At 44.7% G+C, this 27,564-nt stretch overlaps 2 protein-coding genes across 6 annotated transcripts in view; one reads left to right on the plus strand and one right to left on the minus strand.

The window, feature by feature from the left end:
- Positions 1-27,564, plus strand: part of LOC127590232 (G-protein coupled receptor family C group 5 member C-like) — a 140,807-nt gene that overhangs the window by 82,024 nt on the left and 31,219 nt on the right. The gene's annotated exons all lie outside the window — the stretch shown is intronic.
- baiap2a (BAR/IMD domain containing adaptor protein 2a) overlaps positions 1-27,564 on the minus strand; it is a 72,077-nt gene that overhangs the window by 20,415 nt on the left and 24,098 nt on the right. For all 5 annotated transcript variants that reach the window (XM_052049670.1, XM_052049672.1, XM_052049669.1 and 2 more), the window contains exons 3-6: positions 25,316-25,402; positions 11,572-11,633; positions 9,576-9,647; positions 5,290-5,427 (exon numbers count right to left, since the gene is read on the minus strand). In XM_052049670.1, coding sequence (XP_051905630.1) covers positions 5,290-5,427; positions 9,576-9,647; positions 11,572-11,633; positions 25,316-25,402 — 359 coding nt within the window. The remainder of the gene's footprint in view (positions 1-5,289; positions 5,428-9,575; positions 9,648-11,571; positions 11,634-25,315; positions 25,403-27,564) is intronic.

A 27,564-nucleotide genomic window follows, 5' to 3' on the forward strand; every position in this document is an offset into this window, starting at 1 on the left:
CACAGGGAGGCCGGAGCTGGAATCAAACCCGGTACCTCTGCACTGTGAAGCCGACGTGCTAACCACTGGACTACCGGGCCGCCCAGTTTACATGATTTGTAAAATTAAAAAGGTGAATTAATATAAAATGTTATTCGGATTAGTCAAAAAAATGCTTGACCATTTAACAGTTGTATTACCTGAGATGCAGATTATCATCTGAAGACTGTATTTTCCGCACTATGAGGCGCACGAAAAGTCTTCCATTTTCTTGAAAGCTCACAGCGTGCTTTAAAATCCGGTGCGCCTTGTAATATGGTTATTACGGTAATACGTCGACCCCAAAATGGCTCCTTGCTGGAGACATGCTTCCAATGTTATAACTTGCCTGTTTGTTCCGTGAACTGTGTCGCTGCTTTATTAAATACGTTTTTGTTGCAGCTCGGAAAAAAGGAGAGCAGTGGTGTTGTTTTTTTAAAATTGCATACTGTATTAATGGCTTTCACAGTCTCAACATATACAGGTACGTCTTTGTCCGTCTCTTCTCTTCTCTTCTTTCGTTCGATTTGAGAGGCGTTCATGACTGCCTACGAAAGACGTAAATTCACGATTCCTTCAATGAAACTACGAAAATTAAAAATAATGGATCAAAACAGAAAATCAAGAGAGGAAATCACAAAATAAATTATATATAGCTCCCCTACAGAATTGATTTTGTGATTTCCTCATTTGTGATTACACAATAAAGGAATAAATAAACACTTCTGAGACAAAGCCCCTTATGAAAAATAAAATCGATCCTACTCAGTTTCCCTTGCCCGGACGCGGGTCACCGGGGCCCCCCTCTAGAGCCAGGCCTGGAGGTGGGGCTCGTTGGCAAGCGCCTGGTGGCCGGGCCTACACCCATGGGGCCCGGCCGGGCTCAGTCCGAAGAGGCAACGTGGGTCCCCCTTCTCATGGTCTCACCACCCGTGGGAGGGGTCAAAGGGGTCGGGTGCAATGCGAGCTGGGCGGCACCCAAAGGCGGGGACCCTGGCGGTCCGATCCTCGGCTGCAGAAGCTAGCTCTTGGGACATGGAATGTCGCCTCTCTGGCAGGGAAGGAGCCCGAACTGGTGTGTGAGGCAGAGAAGTTCCGACTGGATATAGTCGGACTTGCCTCCACACACAGCCTAGGTTCTGGTACCAGTCCTCTCGAGAGGGGTTGGACTCTCTTTCACTTTGGAGTTGCTCACGGTGAGAGGCGCAGAGCAGGTGCGGGCATGCTCATTGCCACCCGGCTCAGTGCCTGTACATTGGGGTTCACACCGGTGGACGAGAGGGTTGCATCCCTTCGCCTGTGGGTGGGGGGACGGGTCCTGACTGTTGTTTGTGCATATGCACCAAACAGCATCTCAGCATACCCACCCTTTTTGGAGTCCTTGGAGGGTGTGCTGGAGAGTACTCCTGCTGGGGACTCCTACTTGTTCTACTGGGGGACTTCAATGCTCACATGGGCAATGTCAGTGAGACCTGGAGGGGCGTGATTGGGAGGAACGGCCCCCCCGATCAGAACTCGAGTGGTGTTTTGTTATTGGACTTCTGTGATCGTCATGGACTGTCCATAACAAACACCTTGTTCAAGCATAAGGGTGTCCCCACATCTGCACTTGGCACCAGGACACCCTAGGCCGTAGTTCCATGATCGACCTTGTGGTCGTGTCATCGGATTTGCGGCCGCGTGTTCTGGACCCTCGGGTGAAGAGAGGGGCGGAGCCGTCAACTGATCACCACCTGGTGGTGAGTAGGCTCCGATAGTGGGGGAAGATGCCGGTCCGTCCTGGCAGACCCAAACGTATTGTGAGGGTTTGTTGGGAGCGTCTGGCGGAATCCCCTGTCAGAAGGAGTTTCAACTCCCACCTCCGACAGCTTTTCCCATGTTCCGAGGGAGGCGGGGGACATTGAGTCAGAGTGGACCATGTTCCGTGCCTCTATTGTTGAGGCGGCCAATCTGAGCTGTGGCCGTAAGGTGGTTGGTGCCTGTCGTGGCGGCAACCCCCGTACTCGCTGGTGGACACCAGCAGTAAGGGATGCCGTCAAGCTGAAGAAGGAGTCCTATCGAGCCTTTATGGCCTGTGGGACCCCAGATGCAGCTGACGGGTATCGACTGGCCAAGCGGAACGCAGCTTCGGTGGTCGCCGAGGCAAAAACCCGAGCGTGGGAAGAGTTCGGTGAGGCTATGGAAGCCGACTTCCGGACTCCTTCGAGGAAATTCTGGTCCACCATCTGACGTCTCAGGAGGGGAAAGCAGTGCACCACTAACACTGTGTACAGTGGGGATGGGCCGCTGCTGATTCGACTCGGGACGTTGTGAACCGGTGGGCAGAGTACTTCGAAGACCTCCTCAACTCCACCAACACGCCTTCCTTGGAGGAAGCAGAGCCTGGGGACTCTGAGGTGGGCTCTCCTATCTCTGTGTTTGAAGTCACCGATGTGGTTAAAAAGCTCCTCGGTGGCAAGGCCCCAGGGGTGGATGAGATCCGCCCGGAGTTCCTCATGGTTCTGGATGTTGTGGGACTGTCCTGGTTGACACGCCTCTGCAACAACGCGTGGTCAACGGGGAGAGTGCCTCTGGATTGGCAGACCGGGGTGGTAGTCCCTCTTTTTAAAAAGGGGGACCGGAGGGTGTGTTCCAACTACAGAGGGATCACACTCCTCAGCCTCCCTGGTAAGGTCTATTCAGGGGTGCTGGAGAGGAGGGTCCGTCAGGAAGTCGAGCCTCAGATTGAGGAGGAGCAGTGTCGTTTTCGTCCCGGCCGTGGAACAGTGGACCAGCTCTACACCCTTAGCAGGGTTCTCGAGGGTATGTGGGAATTCGCCCAACCAGTCTATACATGTGTTTTGTGGACTTGGAGAAGGCGTTTGACCGTGTCCCTCGGGGAGTTCTGTGGGGTGTGCTTCGTGGGTATGGAGTACCGAACCCCCTGATACGGGCTGTTCGGTCACTATACCACCGATGTCAGAGTTTGGTTCGCATTGCCGGCAGTAAGTCTGAATCGTTTCCAGTGAGGGTAGGACTCCGCCAAGGCTGCCCTTTGTCACCGATTCTGTTCATAACCTTTATGGACAGAATCTCAAGGCGCAGCCGAAGCGTTGAGGGGGTCCGTTTTGGTGGCCTCAGTATTGCATCCCTGCTTTTTGCAGAAGATGTGGTGCTGTTGGCTCCTTCAAACAAGGCTCTCCAACTCTCACTGGAGCGTTTCGCAGCCGAGTGTGAAGCGGTTGGGATGAAAATCAGCACCTCCAAATCTGAAACCATGGTCCTCAGTCGGAAAAGGGTGGAGTGCCCCCTCCGGGTCGGGGGAGAGATCTTGCCCCAAGTGGAGGAGTTTAAGTATCTTGGGGTCTTGTTCACGAGTGAGGGCAGGAGGGAGCGAAAGATCGACAGGCGGATCGGTGCAGCGTCTGCTGTGATGCGGACGTTGTATCGGTCTGTCGTGGTGAAGAAGGAGCTGAGCCAAAGGGCGAAGCTCTCAATTTACCGGTCGATCTACGTTCCAACCCTCATCTATGGTCACGAGCTATGGGTCGTGAACGAGATCCCGGATACAAGCGGCCGAAATTAGTTTTCTCCGCAGGGTGTCCGGGCTCTCCCTTAGAGATAAGGTGAGAAGCTCGGTCATCCGGGAGGGGCTCAGAGTCGAGCCGCTTCTCCTCCACATCGAGAGGAGCCAGATGAGGTGGCTTGGGCATCTGATTCGGATGCCTCCTGAACGCCTCCCTGGTGAGGTGTTCCGGGCATGTCCCACCGGGAGGAGACCCCGAGGAAGACCCAGGACACGCTGGAGAGACCATGTCACCCAGCTGGCCTGGGAACGCCTCGGGATCCCCCGGGGAGAGCTGGAAGAAGTAGCTAGGGAGAGGGAAGTCTGGGCTTCCCTGCTAAAGCTGTTGCCCCCGCGACCCGGCCCCGGATAAGCGGTAGAAGATGGATGGATGGATGGATGGAGACAGCCTAGTCTATTACATTTTAATGACATCTGATCGTTCAGTTGGAGTTACGCTCAAGGAAATGCCAAGGGAGGCTATACAATTTCTTTTGGTATCTATTATTATCATGGAAATTAGCTTTTTTGTAAGTAGTTCAACTTCTTGTCACAATACCAAGCCAAATATTGTGCTTGCTTGTGCCACAAATTGTGCAGGCTTTTCTCCGCCTCTAGAGATTCTCAATGTCAAGTGAGAAACTGACACCAGGGGCAAGTTGAGCAGTGCACCAACGCGCACTTGAGTAAAAATAAAATAGTGACACTTTCTTTTTTTTTTGTCACGTGTGTGAGTGTAGTTTTCCTTATAGGTCTCAGCTTGACCTCACCATAGGTCATTACCTTTTCCCTGTGCGTGTGAGGGGCAGTGGAGTCCCTTGCTCCCGAGTTATGACCAAAAAAAAAAAAAAAGTGCATGAATCGCAACTAGCATGGATTCTGCCTAGCAACAAATGAGTCGCATCTCCCAATTGGTTGATGTCTATTAATGTATTTTTTATTTTTGCTGAAAATGGGCCTATTTGCTATTTTTGTTCTTTACCTGAAATGATTTAAAATGCCACCAGATGGGGCCTAACCCTATTTAATAGAAATGCAGCATTTTTTCACGGTCCTTATGCTATACGTTTGTCTCCATAATCAAAGAAATCACGACTCTTGGACAATATATACCAGTGCGGATCTAATCCAAGCCATCGCACAAGGAAACGTCAGGTCTGCAGCCACACATTGACTCTGCAAACACCAACACGAACGAGAGCTAGGAAATGATCCCGGGTGGCCCAAATATTGATTCGGTTGCACCTCTGAACAGGGCGGCGCAATTAGCCCGCGAGGCATCGGCCCCCTGGCGCGCAATCCCCACGCCGCCTTTCCTTTCTGCAGCCATTTTCATCTCAAGAAAATCCTTCCGTGGAGCGTTTGCTCACAAGTGGGAGCACGACTCTTGCGAATCTTGCAATACACAAGCGCCGAAGGCAGGACTGACTAATTTCAAGTCATCAGCATGTTATTTGCCTTCAACTGCCCCGGTCGGGTTACTTTGCCAGGCAAAGAACAAACACGATGAGACCAAAAGCAAACATGACTACACCCCTTGAGTCAGCTGACAGCTTTGGTTTTGAAAAGTCCCATTTACAGACTGTAATCATATGATCATATGATCATATTGTCTTCATATCTGTGAGTGAGCTAACAATACTCAGTTTTCTATGAATTTTGTTTTCAGATCTACGCATATTTAATGCCGACCGAGTAAAGTTGTTTATGGTAAAACAGACACTGACCTGCATCTCCTTCTCGCCGTACTTGGATGGGTTCTTGCTGCCCTGGCTCTTTCGGCGAAGCTTCTTCAGTTCTCCCTGACACTTCTCCAGACTCTCCCCTTTGTTCTTGTGCTCTACTTGGTATTTCTTCAGCGCCGCCTGCGGACACCAAAAACATATCATTATACATCACTTTTACATTGTTATTTAGCCACGGATTAAGCCAGGGGAAAATTGGCAGGCATGACCAAAAAAAAAAAAAAACAAGTCTGCCATTTTATTTTAAAATGGACATTTTTTAAAAAACAATTCAGTGGTCCTTCAACAAGACAAGACAAAAAAAAGTTTATCATTGTGGGTATGAAGAATTTCATGACTGTCATCATAAAACACAAAATGCTGAGAACTCAACTCCTCATGCTGTTGCAGCTTTTATTATTAGGATTCAAATCCAACTGAAGAATTTCGACAGTGAACTATGCATGCACTGTCGGTTCCCACGATGGGATATGATAATTTAATGGATTCCGTTTCCTCCCTAATCACTTATTTATTGGGGGAAAAAAAACAATCAACAATTTCCTGGGTTGCACCAGCTCGGTTGCTATAGCAACTGGGCCTGCAGTGACACAAAGCTCATGTGGTTTTCTGCGCGAGGCAACATTTTCGGCAGCGAGCTCACACAGGAGTGTGACAGAGTCTCGCTGGTCCGATGCTGAGGATGCAGGCGAGCGACTTGGTGACCGGACTGGGGAATGGCCGAATTTCGTTAACATCGCGGATTGATTATTGGCGAAGAGCAAAATCAATGTGATGTCGGCCGTGGCTTACGTCAGAGCATTTGACGATAGAGTTCAGGACCATCAAAAAAGAAATATATATGTACTGTATATTATCAATGCCAGAAGTTGGTTGCAGGCATTAGACAAGGTCAGGGCCTGAGCAAACGAAGCTCTCTTTGCTTCAAAAACTTCCTTGGTCACCAAGTGCCACGATATTGAATCAAAGCAACACTTTTACATTGTTATTAAGTTGGGTCTCAACAGCTGCTCTTTGATTGTTGAAATAGTTAAAAAAATAAATAAATAAAGGTACCGTATTTTGCACACTATAAGGCGTTTGAGTATAAGGCGCACTTTCAATGAATGGCCTATTTTAAAAACAGTTTTCATATAATGGGCGCACCGCATTATAAGGGGCATAGAATAGAAGCTACATTAGTGGCTGCAGTTTTGCGTTATGCATCCACTAGATCAGTGGCTCTTAACCTTGTTAGAGGTACCGAACCCAACCAGTTCATATGCACATTCACCGAACCCTTCATGAGCGGAAAAAAAATTTAGTTTTACAAATTAAAGACATAAAAAAACATTTATTAAGAACAGAAAAAAGTAAATAAAATTTCAAGACAGCAGTTTTTTTTCAAATTATTTTACGACATAGTATCATGACAGTCACACATTGACGACTGAGCGAACTAAAATTCCCACAGCACTGATTGGACAAGCAATGTCATGTGATCATCTGCAGCCAGTGACGGCCAAGTGGGCGTATCATAACTAATTGACATGTTGAGTCGGGTGTGGCTTAACCTCCATGCCAGAGGCCCCAAGACCGATTCACTGAACCCCTAGGATTCGATCGAACCCAGGTTAAGAACCGCAGCACTAGATGGAGCTACGCTAAAGAAAATACAATATAATACAGTGCACTCCGCTTAATAGAACACCGGTTAATAGAGTAATCCGCTTAATAGAGCAAAAGGCTCTGGAACAGATTTGCCTAATGCAATTTCCTATAAAGATACTCCGCTTAGTAGAACAGATCCCCGCTTAATAGAACAGGCCGTAAGCAATGAACATTGTAAACTAGTGGTTTTCGAAGTGTAGCTATCGCGATACTGTACCACTATCGCGAGAAAACGCGGTAGTTCTAGCCGTATACAGTAACAGGTAGCACGCGTCACTCCACACATAGACACACGCACGTCACAATGGCTTCAACTTCATTCAAGAGACGAGGGCTATCACCTGCGGATAAGAAGGACATACTCAGACGATACGATGCATTGCCGGATTCTCAGAAGGTACGCCCGCGGTTTCCAGGACTTCCCTCTTATCCAGCGCATTGAGAGGGAAGTCAACCGCAAAATTACGGACTCCTGTTTCCAGACAAAAGTAACGAAATTTTTCTCGTGATTTGAGATGTTTGACTGAAGTTGATTAAAGTTGTTGTTTTGTTGTTTGATTAAAGATATGGACGTCCACAGTCGAAATATCTCTTCTAACTCGTCAGCAGGGGTTTTTCTGCGTGCATAACTTGGTCGTCGACGTGTCTGAAGGTGTACCTAATAAAGTGTCTCCGGTTAATAGAAACCCCGCTTAGTAGAACAGAAGCGCTTCGGCCCAATGGTGTTCTATTAAACGGAGTGCACTGTACAGCTTTATTTACGTAGAGATTTCACAGCCGCTGTGGCTGTACCAAAGCACTTTACAGAACATTTAACATGCTACGTCAAACAGAATATTGATCCATATAGATTTTGAGAAAATTGAATGCGGAAAATAGTGTGGAAAATACGGTACCTTAATATAAATTTTTATTGCCGTATGCCCACTCATGCAAAAACATCACAAATAATCGCTAGTGTAATGCTGATAGTTAAAAAGATAACTAAAAATACTGTATTTGGTCAGCTCACTTGAACTGACTCTCACTTTGTCACTGCATGCATTGAAGAAATACAAGCATGCCGCTGCTAAATCAGACGGCTGAAGATGATGAATAGAAAAGACTAATGAATTCAAATCCACTTCGTGCGCGGTAACAAATCGGAAAGTTTTGTTCATGTTTCGGGGCAGCTACACAACTTAACGTTCCTCCACAGTCGTCATTAATTTGAATTAGCATTTGGGAATAATATTCAAATAATATCTCCCTTGTAGATTTGCAATAAAAACATGCAGGAAATTAGTAATTTCCTTTCCCTTACACTGACTTCTGGACGTATGTGGACATTCCAAGACAAAATGAAATGGCACAAGAGGCCATCTCCATATCTCTAGAAGCGTGCTCTATTCTTGACATGAAAATGCCCAGAAAGGGAGGCTTCATGCGTTGTTCTCAGCCTTTCATAAGGCTCAAAAGACATGTTTTGAGAAGACGTGAATTGGCTGCTGTGGAAGTATTCGCTCGATTGAGCTCTTCGGCTCCAATGTGATCGAGAGCGGAGAAGAACTTCGGCACACTTTGTGTTTTTTTGGCAGCGCGGCATCATGCCCACGGCGTGACCTCGCAGAGCGACTGATCGCGCGCGTAAGTCACTGCGTAGGATGGGAGCGCAGAGATGAGTGTTGCGCCACGAGGGCGGCGGGGGTGTCATTTGAGGGGCGGGGCTAGCCTCGCTCTCTTTTCAAGACACGTTAAATGTTTTGAAATGATTCCATTGCAAATAGTGAGTTACGGGTGCTATTTCCCTAGACTTCCACCCCAAATTAGACAGCACAGATGCATTCTACGGCAATGGCATGAGGGAAAGCTCATTTCAAATGGCTGATTGTTCATTTCTCAAAGGAATGACTTTCACAATCTTGATGATCGAGGTTGTAATTTGCCCTGCCCAAATGCTTCCAATATTTCCCTGAGCCACGATTTATCCAGATTCAAATCTAGCCGAGGAAAACTCCCTTTTCACTTTCCATCGGTGAGCAAGGTCGGCAACGGAGGGATGGGAGAAACTTTGTGGATGTTCTGAACTCCTGTTTCCAAGCCAGTTTCCTATCGGGCCTAGTTGCAGCTGGTGTCCTTCTTTAGGAAGCAAACGAGCTGCGACCAAAGTCCCAGCCGGCGGCTCAACCCCTTTCGCCTCCGCTGCCTCGCCAATAATAAATTCCAGGCAATTCTGATTGATTAGTAAAACAATGTCATTTAATAATAATAATAGATGCAAGTCAATGCCACCTCGTCTCCAAAAAAGCCCTCGGTGCTCTCTTGCATGTCAGTGAGAGGCCGACGTGCCATCCAAAGCCCATGTGACAATCGACATTATACAATAAGAGCGCCTATATCGCATCCCCCTCCAAAGACAACGCGCTGCTCAGCAAGTGAGGCGGCATCCCACTCATTCTAAAGATATCGCACGGAGACCGGCTCAGCTGTGCTCCCTCTGTCTGTCTGTCACCAAAAAGCGTCACCGCATCCTTTTGCACCAAATCCAACTTGAAAAGATCTGAATCACGCACGCCATGTGAATCAACAGCAAGTGGTCCAGAGAGCGACCAGACGCGCTCAATCGTCAGCATACTCACAGTCAGGTAGCGAGCATCCAGTTCTACCTTCTTCTCTAGCTCCGATAGCAGCTCGTTGTGGAAAGACTTCAGCTGGGGGGAGAAAAAAATTGATGATGGAATGGAATGATGATGGAAAAATTGACTAGAAGAAATAAAGGACTTCATATAATTGGCCTTTTTTGTTTTAAAGTACCTTGATTTACCACTTAACCCTGGAGAACCTTTTTCTTCTTTGGAAAATTATGAATTATACATTAAATGAGTGCTATATGTTCACTGAACACCAAAATATGTTTTTTCAAATATTCAATGCTTTAATCCTAATTTAGGATCAGGGCCAAATCTGACCCTTTGAGATTTAAGGGTAGCATTTGAGTAGCAGAATTTATAGGGGCCAAATTTGACACCGTGGGTTAAATCTGCCTCATGTTTCGGCTTGAAACTCAAAACGCTTGCCTCACAAATCATCTCACCCCATATTAATGAAGAGAAATGCCATTCATCCCTTTCAGCTCCCACGGCAATCACCAACCAATAATTGTGGAGCTTTTATCAACTCGACTCTTCAAAACAAACGTGGTGAAGCAGCATTTGGCTGTTATGCTGTACAAGTAAATGGCGTAGGATGATGACAGAAAGGAAGTCTGGTCCAAGTGTGATTACTTTTTATGTGCAGGTTAAAAAATGAGGGTGTTATTAAGCACAAACAGCAACACCCCATCATGAGTGACGCCCCTGCTAGCGCATCACAGTCATAAGGTAAGCAGAGCTGCATTTATTTTTGTTGGCTGTACAGATTAGCATTGGCTGACTGATAAGTGGCGGATTCTTGAATGCTCTCTGAAGTTTTTGATGTGGTGGTGTTTATGTTGGGCCACGTGCTGCATAAAGTGTTGTGACTGAAGTGCTGCTTCCACCAGTGAAAATACTCATATCGGCTTTACGGGAGGCTGGCCTTCAATACAAGCTGCTTGTTTGTTTGATCAATAACCCGGTTGCCCCCTTTGATTATCACCGCAACGAAATCCATATCTAAAACAGGCAGTACATAGGACGGAATGAACGCTGTGTTCCGTGCATTATATTGCTAAATGAATTAAAGCTTAATTGTCCTTGTAAAATCAAACAAGAATATAAGTAGTCAAAAAATAAATTAAAAAAACAAGCAAATGCATGCTGTTCCAAAAAAATTGCTGTTGAGAACACTTTGTCCGCGGCTTCCCATAATGCTCCCCCTCGAGACACTCGATAATAATTCTCGAGTATAATGAAAAAAATTATTAATCCTCATCCTATCATTGCATTGTGCAAATTTATATATTGCCAAACTCTATCACTTTCACTAAAACAATGCATTTTATTGCTATGAAACAACATACATTCAGGCAAATTAAACCATAAGATTTTTTTTCTTCACAGTCATGAAATGGCACAATGGGCTCACCAGGCAGCAATCCACTATATACTGTATATATATCTATATCGAGAGAGAAAAATATTTTGGCTGTGGTAGCCACCTGCAACACTTCGTGACTGGCTCCATTTTCAATGTTCAAAGGACGCCAAATGTTAATCGAGGTTACACTGGATTGGTGAAATGTGACAAACTGAAGTTAATTAGCTCAACGCAGCTCAAAGTTGCTGCAATTAATGTGATCAAGGAAATGTAGCGCATTACTGCCCGCCTCAATTAATGACTCCACATCTGTGGGATTATTTTTGATCATTACAATAATAATAATAATAATAAAAAAATACATTGATGTCAAACTCGAGTGCATCAATCCTGAGAGCTGTTTTTCTTTGAACTTGAACACCGCAATGACACACAACTACCGGAATTAATACATGGGTGAATTAAAACTCATTCAGTACCAGCCAATTCTAGACCAAGTCTGAAAAGACGTTTAACAAATGTCTTTGGGAGTGAATGAGTTAACATCGCAGTTCATTTTGAATCCAGCTCTGGTAATCATCGCTTAAGAAAGCCGGTGTGGACACGCAGAACACCCACCATCTCCTCCAGCTGCACTTGGATCTGCCTGTGGACCTCAGCCATCTGGAAGAGCACGTCGCCTGCACACAAACAGAAATGCACACACATCACTCAAGAAGGCACACACAAGATCTGCATCTCGCGCACGCACACCCGCCACACACACACAAATGCACACGCGCACGCACACACACACACAAATGCACACACGCACACACAAGCACACACACACACGCACACACACACACGCACATACACACACACACACACACCACCATGATGGGAAACACAACAACAACAAAAGGCAGTCCAACGTGCACGACTCATGCAAGACGGACACAACAATGGAGGAGCTTTGTTCTCTAGTTTGCACAATAACATGAGCTGGTGAAGTTGAAACAATGAAAAGTCCCCCAAACACACACACAAATGACGCTGTTAACCCAAACAAGCCACAAGCTTTTGAAGCCTTGATGTCCAAATTTGGTGGAAGAGAAATCCCACTCTCCACTGGGGGGGGGGGGGTTAAAAAATAAAAAATAAAATAAAAACCAAGGGAGAGGGAGGACCATGCATCTGGAAGGAGTGCTTCAGTTTCGTTATACCTACAAGCTGCCTCTTCTGAAAGTGCAGTGCATTGTCGAGGAAAAGGAACACAAAAGAGCGACATTGAGCAAAGGACACAGAAACATTGAGACCTGGCGGAAAGACAAGAGGACAGCACATGAGACAAAGACTTCCAAAGCCCCCTTTGCACTCAACTACATCCACGCCAGGTGTCGCCTTCCATCCATAACACGGGATGAGGCAAACACGAGAGCCACGCCCCAACGCATTCCAATGCAAACATCCATGCTCAAACTTGTGACCGGGTATTAATGAAAAAAAAATTTTAAAAAGGCGTAGCAACACATGTAAACAGACAAAATATTCACAGGCGTATCCACTAATGACTAAGATTACTGCAGCTTACTGAGTCAACTGTACAACTTTTTTTTAATTATTATTTTTTTGGTCAGTAGATTTGAGATGCGATTGTTGACAAAATCAGGAGTTCACCAGTGGCCTAAAAGGGCTTTGGGTTAACACACAGAACACAGAATGCAACAAGAGTGCAACACATAAAACAGTGCATACATGACAGCCTAGACATGAACACCGCAAAGGGCGACGAAGTGGGGGTAGAGGCAAAGAAGCAAGCGGACGTAGCTTAGCAGAAAGGGAAAAATAAATAAATTAAATTAAAAAATTGATGCATTTTAACAATGATGTAAGCTTAACTGAAGATCAGTCAAAAATGAGTTTTCGGGTGTATCTTAATTTGCTTGGAATATATATATTTTTTATAAGGGTCAACTATTTCAGGAGGTCATTTCAAAAAGTTAAACCGATTCGATTTTAAAACACATTGTAAATTACATTCCATGTTTTTGTTATTGTTCGCGTGGTGAACTTTTTATTTTTAAGCCATGAGCATAAAAAAGTCAATAATAGAAGTACAAATTTAATTTAACCACACAAGATATTCCGGTGCAGTGCATCTGCGTTCTTTTGCAATTACTGAATATCCTCACACCGGACAGGGCAAGCATTAAAAATGACTTTTTTTTTTTTTTTACCAAAACATATACTCTTGGAACTTGAAGATGCCAACTGAACACCAGCAACGTCAACTATTTATATGATTTATGTAGACTGCGCCAAAAGCGGGAATAAAACCTTGCCAAGGAAGTCTTGTGTTTTATGTTTGGTCTTATAAACAAGTTTGTTAGAGCAGTAGTTTTTTTTTAATTGCTCTCCCCCCAAAAAAGTTGAGTAAAATTATGGTTTGATCGACATCAAGGCTGACTCTAAGCAGAATAAAATTGTGCTCATCGATTAAAGGGCTGCTTGCAAATGTATGGTGTGTATGGTGTGTATGTATGGTGGAAAAACAAAACCCCCAAAAAATATTTGGTCCTATAACAGTTGCAACAAAAAAGTTTGGCTGTTTTACAAGACTGTACTCTTCTTATTTATTTAACTGTAAAAGACAAAAAAAAACCTTTTTTTGGGGGGGGGCAATTTTTAAATAGCTCTATGTGTTGGTGTAAACACATGTGTAAAACAAATACTACAACTAAATAATGTGTTATTAAAAATGGCAGATTTTCACAGATTTGACAAATTCTAATATCAGTTAAATCGGATGGCCAATTAATCGTTTAGTCAGAGTTACATTGTACATGGTACTAGATGATATTGTAATTGGGCTCACACACACACACACACACAAGACCTGGCAACAGCACAGGCGTGTCTGTGAGAGAGCAAGAATAAATGAATCACTGTTTAATTGCTGCATAGCGGTGGGTGCCAAGCTGAGAGGAAAAAGATGTGGCAAACAGTTGCCGTGGCAACCTCATTGCCATAATCAACAAGATCGCCGTTGTAAGTGATCAATCCCAATCTGAGCGCAGCGGCGGCAGCGGCATGTGAGAAATATGCGCCGGGCAGGACGCAACCTGCGAGGGCTTCTGCCGCACATGCCAACCCTGAGTGAGGCTGTCCACATACCAGCCAAAGAGCAAAAAGTGACACCGTTCAATCAAGCTGAGCGAGTTGGCCTGAAAACAACATCTCAGATTTCCTTCATAAAAAGCAGATTTGGGATTTTAATCATCCCCCCCCCCATTCAAGAGAAGCCAAACGTCAATGATGTCATTCCAAAGATGTCCGTTAACACAACCATGAATACTTTTTAATGAACATTGGAAATGTTCAACAGTTCAATGAACACCAAAAACAAAAAAAGACATCACTGAGCATAAGTGTCAAAGGTGCTGCTTCCTAACTAGATTGTTTTTGTCTGTGAAAATCTTCCAAAAAAAAAAAAATCCTGCACACAGTGTAAACATTTTCTATCATAGTTACATATTTACATTTTGACAGTTTTAATTCATTTTGTTAGGTTTCCTTTTAACAAATTGCTTTATTTTAGTTGCAGTTTTTGCATTTGTTGTAGGGTTTTTTTTATGTCTGGCATATTTCTCGAGTGTAAAAGAATTTTTAAAAAGTGACTCGGTATTGTGTACTGAAGTAAATTTCAAATTGACTGCTGCTTTCTTCTGTACGACCGCACAGCAACACCGAAATGAATACACTGAAAATAAAACCAGAAAGCTCATGGTGAAAATTAATTGACAATGACAAATATGAATGGTGTTTTTGCTCTCATTCGCAACAATTTTGGTCAGTTTTGTCAATGTGAAATGAAGTTTCAGTTCAGATTTTTTTGTTTTTAAAGCACACTTTTCCCCCCCATAATCACCCCCCCTCCCACCACCTGTAGTTATTCTGTTACTTTCTGTAATATAAGGAAGGGTAAAAAAAGAAAAAACCTCAAAGATGTGGCCCCCAATAGGCTCAATTGCCACAACTGCATTGCTTGTCCCATTCTCCCTGGAACTTAGCACTGCTTGCGTAAACAAGGGCCCGGCTTCGTGCGTTTGAGCCGCACCGACGGCCGGCCGACAAGCAGGAGCCGCCATGGTGCACCCACACAGAACGCGGGCTGGTGTTTAACAGGGATGAAAGAAGGAGATCAGATCACTGACTAGGGTCGAGTCTGAAGCAGGAGCACGCCGGGATGCGGAAAAACCCCGTCTCTCATCTCTCCCAACTGGGTGAGATGAAGCCACAATAGATTGCAGGTGGGCGCGTCCTTTCGCGTGCCCAACCCGAATGCCACATGGAATAACTATTATATTCATCTACACAACACAGTGAGCCGGCGCCATAAACTCGGGTTGAACCCGTGCGCCGCGCTCTCGCAGCCTCTTGGAGGAGACTACAACAAGCAGATGAAAGGAGGCCTGCCAAGGCGGCGTCTGTTCGGCTCGCTCGTTTGCGGTCGCGCACACTTTGGGATGTTCACCCTCGGGGAAAGGATGACTGAATAAGGAAAATAAATGCATGGACAGCCTGAATAATGGTTTTGCACAAAAGTCTGATGTATTTTTAATTTGATTTTTCTTTTTTTTTAAGTGCGTCACGTAGGAAAAAAAGGGGTGTGCCGGAAATGCTTTTTGTGTTTTAGACTGTATAAAATTTTTCTTTTGGATGACTTTTGGACACGAACACAATGACACTTGGTGATGATGTCATCATATCTGTCTCAGTGGGAAAATTGCTTCAAGCACGTACCGTAGATCAGTGGTGCCCAACCCCCGGGCTGCGGACCAGTACGGATCCGTGGGTCATTTTGTACGGTGCCGCACAGAAATATTACATAACTTACATGACTTCCATTTTATTCATTTCATAATCTGAAAGATGTTTTATTTTGAAAAATTACCGGATTCTCCGTTACATCCGTCTTCAGCAGGGGTGCCCAAACCCTTTTGACCAAAGATCTACGTTTCGATCAACCAACCTCCCGCAATCGACCCGTTACCGTGCACGCGAGCACGCACATACACACGCATGCCGTGATAAGCAACAGCCTGACGCTGAGGCATGGGATGTACTTTTGCAGCCTATTAACTATCGTAGCTGACGCATGCAGTTTTAAAATGCTTCTTTCGGCCATTCAGATTCCCATTCTTTGAGAGTGCCATCGGTGAATTGTACACGAAATGTGCCTTGTCTGATAATAATAAAGGTGCCATCGCAACAGCTCTGATCGCAAGCTGCCATTGCAGACTGCTGAGCGCCAACTTCCGGTGACGCAGTTCACACACCACCGTACGTTAAACATGACCTGCTTTATTTTATTTAGTTTTTTTAAATACTTTATGTGAAAGTGAGACTGGTCTGATGATTAGGGTTCAGTGTGCACAAAAAGTATAAAAAGTATAAAAAGTAAAAGTATAAAAAGTATATTACTAACATGCACAGAGATACACAAATGTTTGTTAGTTTGTTTTTTATACTCTCCAACCCTCGCGATCGACTTGGGACCAGTCCGTGAGCTACCCGACGATCACGAGCGACGTAATGAGCACCCCTGGTCTCCAGTATGTCACTCGTGATGCAGGTCAAGGCGCGCTTCTCGGTCATGTGATAGGTTACCGCTACAATGAAACACAGGGGCGAGCAAAAGTAATAAAAAACAACCGTCTTTGGAAAGTTTCTTTGGGAAGAGACAGAAGAGGAGCCTACGACGATGTCAAGAAAAAGAAGGCTACATTTAATTGACAGTATCAGGAGTCAGACTTAAAATAGAGATTTATCTCAACGGGAGATTCACCGAGCCCACTCTGCATAACGTGGCGATTGGCAGTCGTATTTTTCATGCACTTTGTATTTGCGGTGTATTTTATTTTGAAGGGATTCTTAAACGTTACCATAGCGAGCACAGAGTGTTTGTGGACAGATAGGACGAACGTTTCTCGTGTGATGATTCGTTTATGACGTTTCAAAAATGCCAGTTTTCATGCAGGTCATGTCATATATATTATTTTGTTGTATTTACCCGTCACACCTTAAAGACCATGTCAATCGGGGGTCGGGGGCCTTTTGAGACAGGTAAGATTATATGTAACAACTTCATCGGATGAATGTGTAAACAGAGGCCTAGTCTTGGCAGAAACACCAGTCGAAATACTTTCAAAACAGGTCAAGTGTCATGCAGCTTGTTTGTAAACTGACAATAGTATTTAATTTTGAATTTTGCCATTCCCCTCCCGCTCTCTCTTCCTCTTCATATTTTCAACAGAATTATGGGGATTAGGAGCACACTGGGCTGCCTTGGCGGTGGAGTTTGTGAATTCAAATGATTTTGTTTAAACGGGTATAAGACTTTGAGTTGCGCCGCACAAAATCCTCCAAATGGCTTACTTGTCGGGAAGCCAGAAATCATTGGACAAGTTGTGTGTGTGTGTGTGTGGTGGGGGGGGGGGGGGGGGAGATAACTAAAAGACGGCATCAAACATGAAATTAAAAGATCTGCCGAGGACAAGCGAGCAGTGGTCGGCTCGTCTCCGCTTCAAAACGGCAGGAACAAGCCGCGCAAAAGGCATCGGCTCCATGACAACCACGCTTGCTTTCAGTCCCGGAACAGCATCTCATCATCTCTCGGCAGAAATCCCGGTACAAGACGATGGCAGCGAGGGCGAACGCCGCGTGCCCCGAGCCAAACGTTAATTATTGTGTCACCCCGCAAGCTCCTCCTCCTCCTCGGCGATCATATCAAGCGCTCCTCCGCATCGCATGACTGCGTGACTGAGATCAACTACAAGCAATGCCAGTGATTTGACAAACGTCGTTGGGAAATGAGGAGGGAGGTCTCCCTCCCTCCTCATTTCCCAACGACGAGAGGCCCAATGCGAGAGGCCACTGAAGGCTCAAATTCATAAAACTGGTGTGTGTGTGCGTGTTTTGTGTATTGGTTGCTTTTGTCAGCCTTCAACATTAAGACAGCTAAATGCCAAAACGATTAGTATGAACAGAAGATGGCTTTTTGCAGCCAATTAAAGGCCCCCAAGTATGTGAGAGGGACCTGACCGCAATTGTCATTCAAATTTGATACAAAAAAAACTGGAGAAAACTATTCCTCACAAATAACAGTTTTTACAGTTGCACGTTAGTAATCTGACTGCAGCTACTTCGCAAAGTCACAAATCAATCGTGCGTATCCTACATATCAGGCATGTCCGACTCTCCAGGATGTTTTCCATGTCTTTCATGTCCAACAACCCTGATTCATATCATCAGATCATCAGCAAGCGCTCCAGAAGCCCAATCCTGAGCTCATTCCAAAAAAAAAAAAAATTAATGGGGTGTTGGGGGGGGGGGAGTGACGTCAGATTCGGTTGTCAATTTTATGTTGACAGCGGTTATTACGACAGTGGACAGCTTATCGTATTTTAAGGTTACCATTATCGGTGCATGAAAGGGTTACGCAGGGTTGTCGACATCTCTTGAAAGTAACTTGTAATCCAACGGGGTAACTTTTAAAATCAAGTCATTCCTAAAGTCAACGTTACTTTTTCATGGTAACGCGGCAACATTAATCCACTCTCTGGACACTTGATTAGGTACACCTACATGGGTCCAATACATTGTCACTATAATGTTAGCCAGGGTACGTAGCAACACACCTGGCAACTGCTGGAAACTATAAACCGGCCATTAAAGAAGTTGTGTTGTCCATATGACTTTAGCCAAAGCCTTCTAGTAATTGTGCTACTTTTGTGATTCCCAACACTACCCTCATGCCAACAACGTGTTTGCCTTTTGTGGCAGACTTCCGTGTCTTGACGACACAAACCTTCTGCACACGCCTGCAAACACACACAGAAATGACTAGATCACACAGAAATAAAAATGTGAGCGTGCCGGTTGGACGGCACTTTGCATGCCCAAGGTGACGCAAGCGCAATGCAACATTGTCAAGAAATGCTGACAAAGTGCATCCGAGTGCTTTGTGCCACCACGTGGTGAAAGATGGAACCAAGTTTGGCCGTGATACGAATGAAGGGCAGTGCGGATAGAAGGGCCGCCTTCCCATGATGCAGTGCGCGGATCCCAAATTGAGCAAAAAAGGGACGGTGGGGACCCTGGGGATGGTGGCGGTGAGGGACGGCGAGCTAAGAAAAGAGCTCTTCTGCTCCGGTTTAATCGGGGACAGGTGCTGAAGGAGGAGGAAGGGGAGGCCGGGCGGGGCAAAGAAGACCTGGATGGTGGTCTGCCTCTCAAAACCTCACACACACATTTGTCGCCCCCCCCCCCCCCCCTCCAAACATCTTTCTGAATGACGCAACTCAAACATTTTCCATCGGCATCATGACAGAAATATTGGCAGTTTCCACTCCCTCGTAAAGACAAGGGAAATTGAAAGATGTTGATAATACAACGTACCGTATTGTTTGGACTCTAAGTCACAGGTTTTTTTCATAGTTTGGCCGGGGGTGCGACTTATACTCTGGAGCGACTTATGTGTGAAATTATTAAGACATGATTAAGCCATTTCACGTTATTTTCACATTTAACCACAAGAGGAAGCTCTCGGCCTGTGTTGATCAATCGACGATGAGTCTGACGTAAGCGACGTAGAAGATAGTCTACCTCTCGAGTTGGGGGAGTTGGTTAAAAGTCACACAGAGGATGAATATTTCATTGGATTTAGTGATTTGGAGTGAAACTGATCGTTTGGTAAACTTCTTAGCATGTTCTTTATGCCAGAGTTATCTGAATAACTCTTAATATGTTACATCGTTACTGACATTACCAGGCATGTTAGTCATGTAACGTTAGTATAACGTACATTTATTCAACCTGTTGTTCTCCATTTTATTTTAAATTGCCTTTCAAGATGACATGTGTTTTTAGTGTTGGATTTTATCAAATAAATTTCTCCCAAAAAATGCAACTTATACTCCAGTGCGACTTATATATCTTTTTCCCTTCTTAATTATGCATTTGTTTGCTGGTGCGATTTATAATCGAGTGCGACGGACAATCCAAAAAATACGGTAAATGCAAAATCAGCAATGTTTCCAATAACATCATCTTGGCAGTTCCGAGAGCTATGTATTGGTTGGAGGAGCCAATGTTAGCATGTTGCTAGTAGAAAGTGACATCATCATGGCCGCATGTGTACGATCTGCCGAGTGGTTCATGGAAAACGCAAGCTAGCCGATATCATCGCTTGATTTTCGGTTTGAAAGTCCATCACATCAAAGTAAGCGAGTATTCTTTGAAAAATGAAGTCCAGATGCTAATCAAGCATGAAAAGGAAAAACGTTGAAAAACTACCCATCAAAACAAAACCATTTTGGTCATGCTTAACTACACTAAACTGAACTTTAAACCGACACAGCTCATAAAAGTCTCGCTAGACTACTAAAGGTTGCACATAAGCGTTAGTGGGAATTGTTGCTAACGTTGGTTTGACATCATAGAAGTGCATTTTGGGGACTAGCCGTTTAATTTGGAGATTAAAATCAAGTCTGTGACATTTGTCAGTTTGCGGCCCATGTAAATTGTGTAATCCCTTCCGGGATCAAGATTTGGGCAGCCTTTTTGCATTTTTCCTTCAACTCTCACGCTGTGGGTTTCATACCAGTCGGGCTGCAATGTGATTTCCTAAACGAAATGCTGACTCATACGTGGCAATTAGCGGCTTGAGCAAGTTGTTGATCTGATGTCGTCTGGCAAGGGGAAGCCCAATTGGAAGCGCTGCACAGTCAAGAGGGACACGGTTGATTTCAGGGACAATATGGGAAAAGGTTGAAAGCACTTTCACATGTGGAAGGCAAGCGTGTGCAAGAACACGACGTTGGCACGAATGGCTCTTCTTGGCTTTGGAGAAATGAAAACCATAGACCGGGGCTGCGGAACCTACAGATGAATTGACCCCCGGCCGGCCCTGCTCTGCAATTCGAAAAACAAAATAAAACCTTGGAGAGGAAGGGTTACAACACATGAAAGCCACAAATACTACAAATAAATAAGTTCAATACAGCCATTGCTGGACTTTATCAACAATGAAATGGCTCCTAATGGGTGGGCCAGGGAGGTGTTCTTATAAGGATAAAAGGAATTTCTGGAGGAGTTGAAGCATACCCTCGGACGGACGGAGGGCTCGGCCACTTGAGTGTAAATCAGCACTGGCCTCTTAGTGGCGGGAATATAAACTTGAGTGGCCGCCGAGGAATGCACTAAATGGCTCCAGCACGTCTTTATGGGAGAAATGAGCCTGGAAGGGGGGAGTAGCACAAACAGAGGGGATCTCGACGGGACTAAGTGTCTGTGTGTGTGTGTGCGTGCGTGTGTGTGTGCGTGCATGCATGCATGCGGTAAAGTGACAGGCAATGATTAGTCGAAACGGAGGAGGAGGAAGATGCGTGGGCAGAAGAGTGTAGCAGCAGTGGATGAAAAGAGCACTCTGGTCTGCATAAACCCAAAACAATCGATGCGTTCACTAATCGTGCACTAAACGTGATCATTACCATTCCTCAAAATGGAATGCGGGCAGCTGAAGCATGTTGATTATATTTGTGGAGATATGAGACGGCGACGAGGAATATTACAGATCAGATAGATTTCCTCCTGAGTGACGGGCGAGAGGAAGAAAGCTGTCGCTAAGTGTGTAGGTGGATCACCTTGCTCCCTGGTCTTTTTACCGACATTTGTGGAAAGAATTTCATATGCCTAAGCAAACACCCTCAAGTCACTGTATATTACAACCACAGCGTCCACATATGAAGAAAGTCATGCAGGCAGGGGGAGCTTTGCAAATCCTTTTCTGGAGGAACTCTTAACAGTCGACATTATCAACAAAAAAAAGTTGCGGAGGGTTTTGTTAGTCATTTAATTTTTTTTTTGGTTTGTTTGTTGTTAATGAATACTGTCAAAGGGATTAGAAAAGGCACGAAGTTATTTGTGACACAGAGTAACCACTCGCATCATCGCAATGCCCTAGCGCCGCCACCCAGTTGTCATGGAAATGAAAGCTGTATTTGACATTCGCACTAGACAGAAGCAACTCCCCACCCCTCCGAAAGCCACACCACACACACACATATACATATACATATACATATACATATACATATACATATACATATATATATATATATATATATAGTCCTATCAGTGGCTAGAGAGGGCTGGCCTGAAGGACAGCACAGAGGCGCTCATCCTGGCTGCTCAGGAACAGGCCTTGAGCACCAGAGCCATCGAGGCCCAGATATACCACACCAGACAAGACCCAAGGTGTAGGTTGTGCAAAGAGGCACCTGAGACGATCCAACACATAACTGCAGGGTGTAAGATGCTGGCAGGGAAAGCCTACATGGAACGCCATAACCAGGTGGCTGGCATAGTCTACCGAAACATCTGTGCGGAGTATGGACTGGAAACCCCAAGGTCAAAATGGGAAACACCTCCGAAGGTGGTGGAGAATGACAGAGCGAAGATCCTGTGGGACTTCCAGATCCAGACTGACAAGATGGTAATGGCGAACCAACCAGATATCGTGATCATAGATCATAGATCAAGGGCAGAGGAAAGCCGTTGTAGTGGATGTAGCGGTCCCTAGTGATGGAAACATCAGGAAGAAGGAACATGAGAAACTCGAGAAATACCAAGGGCTCAGAGAGGAGCTGGAGAGAGCCTGGAAGGTAAAGGTGACAGTCGTGCCTGTGGTGGTCGGAGCACTTGGGGCAGTGACCCCCAAACTAGATGAGTGGTTGCAACAGATCCCGGGAACAACATCGGACATCTCAGTCCAGAAATGTGCAGTGCTGGGAACAGCAAGGATACTGCGCAGAACCCTCAAGCTTCCTGGCCTCTGGTAGAGGACCGAGCTGAATGAGGGACGGACACCACCCGAGGGGTGAGATGAGGATTTTTTTTTTTATATGCATGCACAAACAGGGACAGGACAGTGCAGGATAGGGCAGGGCAGGTAAGGACAGGACAGGGCAGGGCGGGATGGGACAGGACGGGATAGAAAGTTTATGTAATAAGACGGGGGTGTCAAACTCATTTTTGTCGCGGACCACATTGTAGGTACTGTTTCCCTGAGCGGGCTATTATGACTAAACATTTATACGGTTTTACAAAATTCAATCACCTCCACATATGACAGTGCACAACATATTGGTGGATATTTAGTTTTGAAAGCAAAAGTCAAGACGAATGGTTTGTTCAGCCATTGATTACATGAATGTAATAAGTACAAAATAAGATAATGCTTGCAATATCTCTATGTAATGATGGATTAAATATGACAATTTGAAATTTTGGTTCAGACTTGAGCGAGCATCATGGAAAAATTGACATACTTGATTTGCTCTCATGGGCCGCACAAAATGATATGGCGGGCCAGATCTTGCCCCGGGCCTTGTGTTTGACACCTGTGTAATAACCACTGTGGGAGGGATGACTGTATTCAATGAACCTCAACGTGAGCCATGATTCGAATCTCAAACCTCCAAAGAGATAGGCAGTGGTGCTAAGCACCAAGCCATAGGGCCAAAGCGGACAGTATCTATTTGCTTATTGACTCCATTTCAGCCCAAACAGGTCGAACAGGAAAGTGAGCCGAAGAGACCGCCCTCCCTAGGACACATGGGTTGAACCGCAGCTTTGTATTACGCTATCGTAAGCTCAAGGCGGAAACTCGCAGTGGCTGGAAAATAAAACATACATCTCCTTCCCTCGGGCCACACTGCACAGAACTTTGGAAAACAAAAAAACAAAAAAAAAGTGCAGTGATTCAGTTTTTGGGAGTCATTGGAAACAGAAATGGAGACTATGAGTATTTTGTCCAAGCGAATGAGTCATTGTGACTATCCTGTTCCTTTGCACAGCTTCCCTCCAGGCGGCATTTTGGAATCACTTTTCACTCCTGTCATGCACACGCCCCCCAATGCTTGCATTAAACAGAGCCGAATGATGTATCGGCAAGTCCAATCACGCGCTCGCTGCTCGTTTTTACATGAGCCCAGAGTGTGAGCAAGGCGCCGTTTGACACGGAAAAATCTGGAATCCGGATCGGAGATTACACACGCTGCGCAAGCATGAAAAGATAGCGAGTAAGCTCGAGAGATACAGCCCTTTGTTGAATAAAACATCCAGAGAACAATCTTATGTCGCACTGCAAACTGCATCCGCAGCAAAAAACACACACACACACAAACCCCACCAACAACATCAACAAAAAGAAAAGCACGCCACACATCAACGAGAGGGGAGATTCTCTTCAAACAGTGACTGATTTCCCCACGGGCTCAACACGGCAAAGATGCCAGTCGTTCCCGAAAGGGAGCAGCTGTCATCCGTGCTGCTGACCTCAAACTTAAGTCAGTAATTGACACTTTCGGTTCCGACGTTTACATTTTTTCCAGGAAGCCATTTTTCACAACAACCAACACTGTGTGGATTTAATGATTCGTTTGGTTCAGCTGCAACGTGAGAATGAAGTACCCACTTCCAACCTAACCCATATTTCCCTCCGATTGCTACCTAGCAACATAACTGTCGGGGGGTGCTTGAGTGTGTTCAGTGCTCTACAGGCAACTATGAAATCATTGTAAATGAAATGACAACACTGGTTACTGTTGAATTTGAGAATGCTCGCCCACTTCAAAGTCAACTAAGTCCTGATGGTTAGATGCACCTGACAGATTATCCTGAGCAATTATCTTGTGATGTTTGGTGTGTTAAAAGTGATGTTTTTTTTCTTAAAGAAGAAAAAGAACAATATGACTGGAAGTGACGTAAAGTTGACAGATTCATATTAGAAGCTCTAAATTGGGGTACAGTACAAACCGTACTGATAATCGGGGCCAAATAATCACTTTGAGTTGATAATCGCAATGCTAAACCTGTCCAATACTGACAATCGCAACGCTGAGGTTGACCATTCACCACAATTAAAACCAGAAGAGTTTTAAGCGTCGTTCCCAGACAAGCTAACAGTTAGCGTAGCTTTTTAAATAACTTCTACAGCAATTCTTTTTTTTGTATTTTCCACCACTTTGAATGCCCTACAGCACTGTGTTACGTCTTACAGGTCAGTCATGGTACTATGATAGACATCTGCTTTGGGGGAGGACACTATTATTTCACGTCATGAGTCACACAGTTTGTAATAAGCATTTCTGCCCCCTACAGGACTGGAGGAGCATCGATTCATGTTTGGGCTGCTTTGTATTGTGCGACTAAATCTGGTTCTTTACCAATTAGAAGGACTGCCTTAAGGGCACCCATATTGGATCGCTGTTAAAGAAAAATGCAAATGACTTGGCTAGAGTAAGACATCACTCACCCAAATCTTTGGATCCTTGACTCTCGCTGGCCAGCTCACCCATTCTCACCAGAGCGTCGAAGTAGCCTTTCGCAGCAAATGTCACATCTGTACCAAAGAGCGAAAGCAGTGTGCTTGGTGAGTTCAAAAAGAACAAGACATTTTTGCAAATTTTCCTTCCTCTCAGCTTGATGTCGGAACCAAAGAAAAAAAAAAAACCTGATCTGATGCTGCTGCGTGATTGTTCCCCATGTTGTTTGCATTTTGCTTTCCTGATTGCGATGAGTTAATTATTTCCCGGCAGGTCGTTTTGCACTCGGAGGGGCCTGAAAAACTATTTGCTCTTTCCTCTGATACTGAATATATAATTAAGCGGGAAATTACAGTAGCTTATCAAATATTGTTGAATGATATATTGAGGTTCCAACTTCAAATATGGCAAGGTCAACAATATTTGGCTGGATAATGGGTGAATAATGGGTGATAGCAACGTACCATGCGAGTTGCCAGTGCATTTCAATAGAGCTAACTTTAGCCTGAATTCAATGATTAACTCTGTGTATGAGTTTTCTTTCAGAAAATACTTCTTTGTCCTCTTTCAGCAAGTATTTCATAATGTAGCCTTGTGGATGCTTGAGTGCATTCATTCAGATCGTTTGTGATTTTATGTCCTGTACGTCTGAGCATGTTGGGTTTGTCATGTTTGACACAAACCAAGAGAAGATGTACGCTGTATTTGCCATTTTCGTTAGCCACCAACTGCAGAGTATGACAGTTAAGAATGGTTTGGCTCGTCTGTGACAAATGATGTGTATTTAAGTCCCTTGGTTTGTGCGAAGTGATCAAAACTGAGGCTGAAGCTGTTGACCACTTATTCCTTTCTTGCACACCCCAGTTAGCTGCCGACCACCTGGTATTGAAGTTAAAAACGTGAAAAATGAATTTTATTTGCCCATCATTTGTGACCGTGTCATGTATTTGAGTCCAATATTTCGGACCATTTCGCAAGACCCTAGTAAAGCTTAGCTTCTTGCGCTAAAGCTAGCTTCTAGCGCAAACCGACCAGCCACACTGTGCCTAGCATGACAGTGACAATTTTTTTTTCTTTTTCTGTGACTGATGTCCTGCATCTGTGAGTCCACTGGTTTCAACTGTTTGAAACAAACTGAGAAAATATTTTTGACCACCTTGTTAGCATATCGCTCGAGACACCACCACTACACTATGTGACGGTTGCAAAAGTTACAAAAGACTTTCATTTGGATCATGTATGATTGGTGTCATGTATTTGAGCTAATCTGTTTGTGTTGTGTGGTGGTAAGGACCACTAAAAAAAAAATGATGTTGACTGCTATGTTAACTTCTTGCGCGAGCCACCAGCTCATTAGCTGCCATATGCTTCTTATTTAAAAAAGGAGAGTACTACATGCAGTTTGTGTTCGATCGAATGAAATCAACTATTCACCTCATCTAAAATATTTTAACATTTCGGGTTGCATTTGATACAAGAGTGACATGTTATGTTTTATAAAATGATGTGTATTACAAGTGAAGACAGTGTTTCATGGGATCATCCTTCCATGGATTATCACGTAGTTGCGGCGCATTGCACCCAAAGCGCATTGCAATCCGAGCTCACAGCTGTTCCCAACTCAGCGCTTTCCGCTCGATAACGTCTTGTTTTGACATCTTGTGATCGCACCTTTTTCTTGAATGAGCCAAGACCTCATGCATGCTAACAAATATGTATGAACGTGTGCAGGCAAGATTGAGGCTGAATGGCAAATTTACTCTTCAAGAGCCCGGTGACATGTGGTAAAAGCAGGTCATGAGTCTAGAGAGAGGTTTGTTTGTTTCTTTGTATTCCCCCAGCGGCCAGTAAAACTAACCTCCATTTTTTTCTTTTGCAGCCGAAGCAGAACAAGCGCACTTGGCCCTACAAAGTCATATCTGACGGCTGTTTGGCTGACAGATGCGTGGCCAATAAGAACAGCTCCGGTGTAAGCGCTTGTTGTGAAGAGTTTCAGAGATATATGATTCAAGTTAGGATAGAGCAAATGAGCTGCAGCGTGCTTTTATTCATAGCAAAATTGGAGCACGGCATCTATGAGAGTGGAAGCCGATATATGATCAAATATGGCAAAAATGAATCGATTATGTCTCCTCATTATGAGCGAATATGTTTCCGCATGTGAAGATAACGCGTAAATAAGATGGATCTACTGCATGAAGCTACTTTACTGCTGACAAATGCAGTGTGTGTATTTGTT

The sequence above is a fragment of the Hippocampus zosterae genome, chromosome 17 (assembly GCF_025434085.1).
Source record: "Hippocampus zosterae strain Florida chromosome 17, ASM2543408v3, whole genome shotgun sequence".
Taxonomy (NCBI): Eukaryota; Metazoa; Chordata; class Actinopteri; order Syngnathiformes; family Syngnathidae; genus Hippocampus; species Hippocampus zosterae.